Here is a 7787-nt window from a genome sequence, read left to right as displayed (position 1 = left end):
CCATCAACCAAAATATGGTTGTAAGACCAGAAGCAGTTACTTAGATTTCCACATTGAAACTTGGCAATGGTAAACCTATACGAAGTTGTGATATTTTCTTGCAATGGGGGATGCCCAAAACCCTTGACACTTTCATTCAGTATTTCACATTTTTGTGTTCTTTGCTTATTAAAATTAGGTTCTTCAACAAATGACTGGACCTTTGCACTTGTGATAGTATGCTTGGCCTTTTCACTTAAAGGATTGTTTCAGAATAGAGAAACACTACCTAAATAGGAAGTTAGTAGGTTACTTTAAAGTACTAAAACATAATGTAAACTGTAAGTATGATGTTAAATTAACTTAAAGAAAACTTACAAGTACACTTGCACTATAATAGTGATGTCTGGATCTTTTTACTGTCTTGGATCTTTGAATCTCGTTCAGTAAAATGAACATTTTTTCAAGTTATTTGTTCGTTTCGTTCATTGGAACTAGTGTGGCAATGTAGTTGTCATCTGAGTGATGACAGAAAGATTCCGGTTCTCAGACACTAGGAGCAACGTGGTTTGCTTGACTTGGTAAAGTATAATACACAAGTTCACTTTTATTAAGCTCTTAAGCAACCTTTTGGACCATATCCTATTGAGTTATTGAGTTGAAATGACTGATTACCTCAATTAAAAAATCAAAGTCAAAGGATTTATTGTCATATGCACAATTAAAACAAGTTTCCTCATACAATGAAATTCTTACTTTGCCTCCCACTCTGAATGCTGTTTATCAAATAAACACGAGGTATAAGAAAGTAGAGACAAAGGAAAACAATAAAACTATTTAAAAATATTCAAAGTACACTATGTACAATATGTTTAATTGTCTGTATGAGAACGCTGTGCTTATCAATAAAAATATCATTCTATTCATTCCGTGATAGCTATTCAATTTAGCCTACCTGGTCATTGAGGACCTGTAGTATAAAAACTTTTCAGTATTACATAACTTGTAAACTAACAGTAAGTATTACAAAAGTTTCCTTGTGGTATACTTCAAAGTATATGTCCATAAACTAAAAAGTGGGCTAGAAGTATTGAATTAGTGCCTATAAGTTCACTTAAGTTCACAGTATAGCTGCAGTACAAACTAAAACTTAGCTGTACACTAGTTCTGTACTCAAAGTTTATGACTCTTACACTTACAGTATACTTTTCAATCTAAAAAGTTGGTAAAATTAGTCCCAAAAAGTTACGAAATAGTATACTTACAAATACACTACTTGTACATTGATATTAGTATGCTTACTACATAAAGTATACTTGGGAAATATACTTGAACCCTACTTAGTTAATTTTACTAAGTAAACTTAAGTATACTTTTTTTGTAAGGGCTAGGCTCTACGAGACACTTGTTTCACCAACTTCTGTAGTATCTTGGAGACTATGAAAATTAGCTTGAAACGACTAAGTTTGCTGCATTGCCACCTTGACAAAAATCCTTCTCATACTAAAACGTTGTTTGAAACCTGAATATGTTGAAAACTGACTCCTACAACAATCTTCTGCATGAATCAACTTAAACCTGGTGCTAGGATAGAAACTATGATCAATTCTTAAATGTGTTATCAAGGACTGGCTGGCCACATGTACAGCTTGACAAATGATATACTTCAACCAGGTTTAAAAAATGTTGTTTAAGAGTTTTGCCCTTAAACTCAGAAACTCTTGGAGACTCATCTGTTGTTGTAACCTCGATCTTGTAGACTGTTGTCCCCACAAAAGTGAAGAGCTGGACCAGAGACTCATCATAAGACAGGTTGAACACATAGTGGGATTTATGTATATCTGTGTCATGGTTCGCTGTCATCAACACTGTTTATCATCTGTTGTGGTGTGCCTTCAGCAATAATGTTTTTCATCTGCTGTGGTGCGCCGACACCAGATTTTGTCAAGTAGCCCATCAAGTAGCCTATCTTGATTTGACTTGGGGAATGCTAATGAATTCCATCGATAATATACATTAGGACCATGCATAGGCCTTGCTATTTTTTCTCCTTTCCTATAATGTACAGTAGTCTGCTCTCCGTTACTAGTGGCCTTATAATTGTGGCATCATCTGCGCAGTGCATTTCCCTGTTGCCAGTCATTTTAAAGCTGCATGTTTCAAAATACTTCTCCTGTTCGCAATTGACATTACGTCACCATGCGTTCTGGTTAAGTGAGATGGGCTGGGGGCCCGGCTTGACCATACTGCACTGGGGCCCTGTGTTGGCTCGTTACGCCCCTGTTCATGACAAAATCATAACTACAGCCAACTGTAACTGATCACCAGTTCTCATTTGAGAAAGGTTGGATGTTGAAATCCATTATCCACTGTGATGACCCTTGAGTGACCCTCGGAATGACCCTTGAGTGTTAAATGAACACACAAAATAAAACAAGAGATCAAATGAATCATAACAGTAAACAGCAGTAAGCTGCTTTATTGAACAATAGCACCATGGTGCACTGAAAGCTAGTGGGGATAAGATCAGGAAGTCCTCTAGAAAATATCTAAAAAAGTACAGCTATCTTTCCCAAGTGCCATATTCACAAAGTCAATAAATGAACCGAGCAATGCAAAATATATTAATTTATGTAGACTACTGAGGCTTGGTTGGAAGCAATAGAATTTCAGTTTTCAGCATTCTGTGGAACTATGTGAATGTGAGGACTGTCCATATTTCAGCACATTAGCCTACATGAACACTATTCCACAAAGCTAGCCAATTTGCTGAGCTATCTGCATGATAGCATGGTATATATTTCTTACTTCACCTCTTCCATCTTCACAAAGCATTACACTACAAAACATTTCTCCACAAAGCATTACTCCAGAAGATCCTTTATGAGGTGATGGATACCATGTTGTTCGGGCTGAGGATCTCTATCCAGTAACCATCAGGGTCCTGAATGAAGGCCAGCCCCTTCATTTTACCTGCCAGCAACAGAGAGAGCGACATGAGTCAGAGCCAGAGAGAACTGAAACAGTCATTAACCTTCATTAATTTGGCATCTTCATAAACTGCATTTGTTGCCTGAATTTGTTGCCACAAGATTTCAAATGATCTTTCATTTTTGAGACAAGGGAGAAAGCATTTCATATCATGTGGAGAGATATTTCAACTTCATGTCCCCTAAAGCACTAAATTTTTTCCGTACTTCCCAGAAAAAATAAAAAATAAAAAAAATAAAGGCTCACCATCATCTGGTTTTTTAACAAAGGTAACACCTTGCTTCTCAAACAGTTTGCAGGCAGCGTAGACATCAGGCACAGCTATACCAATGTGACCTAGACAGACAACACCACAACAATAAGCCATTGTTTCTCAAAACATATTCAAAGATCATTAATATTACTTAAGCAGTAACCACCATTAAAATACTACGTAACGTATATTATCAGTGTCAAGGTTTTTGGTGTAATGCAGATCACAACAGCAACAGAAATGACTGCCACTTGGAACCCATGAATGTAAACCCGTAAATGAATGAACACACACACAAACACACATACTAGTACTCACCAAAACCTCGTGGGTCAGAGTTGCCGTTGTGGTAAGACTGGCTGTCATCCGTCTCTGACCCCCAGTTACTTAACAGAGAGTGTGGGGAAAGGTACAAACACACACACACACACACACACACACACACACACAAAAAGCAGTTCTCAGACAAAGTCTCTCACAAGTTTACACATAGTGTGAGCATCACAATACGAATTTCGCTGTGGATCTGCAAGCATTCTCAATATTCACTGTAGTTTTGCACACACAGAGCCTATGTGAATATAGCAGATGCAAGTTTTGCACAGACCTTTCGTCAGGCAAGAAACAAAGACTTTGGTAAACACGACAATACACTATTTACTTAGCCAATTACAAAACCTTCAAACACTGCATCCAAAAAGGACTGAAAGTACATCTCAGCAGTCAGGTGTCAGGGCTGGCCAGCGTTGCTCTGGGACAGCTGTATCTGAAGAATTTCACTTAAGTCTTGGGCTATGGTCATGCAGACCACACCACTTTGTGTCTGAAGTCTGCACAACTCCAGTCTTGTTTGTTTCAGACCAATACAAAGGCAATAACTGGGCTTTCCCGCAAAGTCCCTGTTCTTCAAATTAGATTCAAACACCCGAGCACCTCCGAGCTTCAATAACACTGAGCAAAGGAAGGACTGAAACATGGAACAGGGATGTGAACCTGTCAGTTCTGCTGACACCAAGCTGGTCTGTATGCAGATCCAGGCCAATTAATGGGGGCCAGAATCTCAGCCAGGATAACAGCAAGGAGAGAAACTTGTTTTTAAAGTTGTGGCAAAAGTCCACACATCTGGTCCTCACCAAAAGCAAACAAGCTCTACAGATCAAAGTAGTGTGAGATTTAGGGCTGAGTCAGGGCCTGGGATGGTGTGCACAATGGTCCACACAAGAGGGAAAACCTGCATGCGTTTACTTCAGCCATGCACTATGTTGTTAAAGTTCAAAGTGGAAGTCAGTTTGTGTAATAATGTACTGAATGGTTGGTTGACAGGAATACTCTCAGTAGTCAAAGGCTTTAAGGACAAGTGTGAATCAGGGTTCATACACATTTTTACCAATAAATTTCCATGACTTTGAGGCAAAATTTCGTGATTCTCTTAAATGTCTGTGTATACATGAAAAATAAGAATAAAAATCCATGTCAAAATTTATCACAGTATATTTTAACTAAAATTAATGAGAAGCTGTGTGGTTTGAAACCAGACATGATTAAATTGCCATTTTCCTGGCATTTCGCAAATTTAGATTTTGTTACAGTACAAGCTGCAACTCAAGTCGGAGTCTGACCTTACCCCACGCAGAGAAAATCATAAAGTAAAGTGACGTGATTGATCTATTGTTTAACCAATATGGATTTTTCTCAGTCGATCTTAACTGTACCATAGGGTTGTACTGAAAAATTTGAAGCTTCATTCATTCATTGAATTGGCATTTGATTGTGAAATTAAGCCTTCTATGATTAGAATTGATTGGGTGCTTGGTTGCAGTTTTAAGGTTATTGCTACTGTGATATAAGAAATTTAGATGTCAAAGTGGCCGACTTTTAATATTATTTAACAAATAATTTTGCAAGTAAAAACATTTGCACTTTTTGAATTTCAGTAACGAAAGCCTCATGTTGCTCTCTATCAAGGCATCATACATTGGCTTATAAACTAGGAATAAGATTCATTCATGATTCTCAATTCTGGACAAAAGTCATAAAATCCCTGTTTAGGAAGCATTTTAAGCTTATTGATGATGATTAAAAAAAAAAAAAAAGTGGAGTGCCATATATGCAAGATAAAACTCATGTACCATCACTCAACAACAAATCTGGGAAACCATCTGAAAAGTATAAGTTTATTTCTGAATTCATAAAATGTGTATCTTAGTGAATCAAGATCTACAATATCGTTAGTTACGCCTTAGTTTAGTTCAGCCTACTGCACACATAATCACTGTATTATTTCTGAATGTTTGGGCATCCTCAGCTATGGAAGAAATGCCAACTGTAGACACTGGAAAGACAGTGAACTCTGGATCAAATGATGTAAAACATGTCTATTAAAGAGTGTTAAACTTAAAAAAAAAAAAGTAGTTCCTCATACTCATTATCTCTTTCATGTAACTGAGTAGAACGTCAAGTATTCCAAAACAACAGGCCAAGACAATGACGTCACGTCAGAGACATTTGAAGCTTCGTTCGAAAAAGCTTGGCTAAAATTCGATTGGCAAAAAGTGGCATTCGATACAGCCATGCTGAACCACATATACTTTATTAAACAGGTATCCCTGAAGCAAATTTCCATGACTTTTTCAAAACTTCCTGGGTTTATTTATTTTTCCAAAACTTCTCCAGGCCTGGAAATTGCTATTTTCAAATTCCATGACTTTTCCTGGTTTTTCATGACCGTACGAACCCTGGTGAATGTGCTTATGGTTCACACTCACTGTGTCAGTTCAATAGTGGCACGCCGGGAGAATGTCCAGGCTGTCCTGTCCTTTTTGTCTGCTGGAATTTCCTTCTTGTCCTCATAGCCCAGGAAGTAGAGGGAAAACCGCATGGATGGGAAATCAAACTTCTGCAGCAGGCTAGGAAATTTGGGAGAATGAAAATAGGGATCAGTGTAGAACATACTGACATGTCACAGGAGAATAGGGATCAGCAGAGAACATACTGAAATGTCACAGGAGAATTTACTTGTCTAAAGAAAAAGGACAGACCTGCTGATCACTAAAGCAGTTAAGACAGGTGTGCTTAACTGCCAAACTCAAACTGAGCAAAATCAAACACACAGCCTAGGATGGTGAATCAGAGACTCACTGAGTAACTGTATATAATCAATGCACTCCCACTGAATGATTTTCATGTTACAGTTACTCACGTCATTCCAAGGATGCGAGTGTAGAAGTCTAGGGATTTTACCGGATCTTTCACCCTCAGCATGGTCTGCTGCATCATAAAATCCTGAACAATGAGGAGGAAAGACCATCAGACAGGTGCAATAACTTTTGTTATTTCCACCCCCATATAAGTAACGATTACAAGGAATACAGAAATAATTAAGGGTTAATGATCATTAAATGCACTTTAAACAGCCAACGATAGTTTTAGAAGCCACCCTTATCTGCTAAAAGTTTACTTTGCAATTCTAACTCCGATGCTGCGGTTGCTACTTGCAAAGTTGCGGGAGGTTAACATTCCACAGATTTAAATGTCACTGCTAATTCGGTATCACAGTGTACGACGAAGAGGACTGCAGCATAATAATTCAACACTGATAATGACTCGGTGCCTATCCGGCTAACTACACAAAACAATGCTCAAGATCTCAGTAAAACTCATGCAATCACTTGATTAATTTAATGACACAGCTAGTTAAGCAAGCAACTGTGCACTGACAAGGCGTATTGTCTTTGACCATGATCCTTAATCATGTGCACAGACCTCAAATTTTATGAGTATTCATTTGTACGTACAAAATGGGTCTCGTTCGACCTTAGCTCCACGTTTAGCGAATAGTTTGATTTAAAACGTTAGCCTACTTATTAAAAGCGAATTGTACCTGAGTAATTGGGTCACCATCTTTACATGCTTCAGCCGCGGCTTCGTCCGTCAATCCTTGGTCGCTCATATTTGTGCATTAAAGGATTTGACCACTCTGTCCAGGAGATTTAGGATAAGGATGGTGAAATAAAAGTTTTCCTGAACTGCAGCGAATCATAGACGGAAATGGCAGACCAGACAGGAAGTCCTCGGAATCATGGGAGCGGATGCTTGACCAGTCTTGGAGGTGGAGTCATTGTTCTGGGCGGTTGTATTTAACCGTAGATTGTCTTTGTACAGTATTCCTTCAGATTTACGTATGTGTTAACAATCTGAAAAACTAAAAAAAAAAAAAACAGCTACATACAGATACATATGAAAGTCCCAACTACGCCTCTTGCACACTGTAACAGGGCACATGAATTTGCTGAGACTGGTCTAACCACAAGTTGCTGCCTGTGGTATGCGTAGTTACACATCCATGCCACAAGGTGGCCTCGCTATCAACAATGTACAAGTTTGAGAGTTACCAGCCAGAGGACTAGACCGTTCTTGTAAATTTGGTCTTTGAAGACATAAATCTACAGTACACAAACGTCTCCTTTTTTTCTTACCAACTCACCATGAAACTTGTTGTGAATGGGAAACAAAACATGTATCAGGGAAAGTTACGCAAAGAACACCAAAGGGCCCTGAATACCAC

The 7787-nt window shown here is 38.3% G+C and overlaps 1 protein-coding gene across 1 annotated transcript; it reads right to left on the bottom strand.

The window, feature by feature from the left end:
• Positions 1–2420: 2420 nt before the first annotated feature.
• glo1 (glyoxalase 1) lies at positions 2421–7269 on the bottom strand. Its single transcript, XM_030771056.1, has 6 exons — positions 7104–7269; positions 6423–6505; positions 5989–6129; positions 3542–3609; positions 3217–3306; positions 2421–2952 (listed from the first exon to the last, which is right to left on the bottom strand). The coding sequence occupies exons 1-6, from the start codon at positions 7170–7172 to the stop codon at positions 2861–2863; spliced, it is 543 nt and encodes a 180-aa protein (XP_030626916.1). The 5' UTR covers positions 7173–7269; the 3' UTR covers positions 2421–2860.
• Positions 7270–7787: the final 518 nt, after the last annotated feature.

This window comes from Chanos chanos, chromosome 4 (genome assembly GCF_902362185.1).
Source record: "Chanos chanos chromosome 4, fChaCha1.1, whole genome shotgun sequence".
Lineage (NCBI taxonomy): Eukaryota > Metazoa > Chordata > Actinopteri > Gonorynchiformes > Chanidae > Chanos > Chanos chanos.
This window is presented reverse-complemented; position numbering and strand designations above follow the sequence as displayed.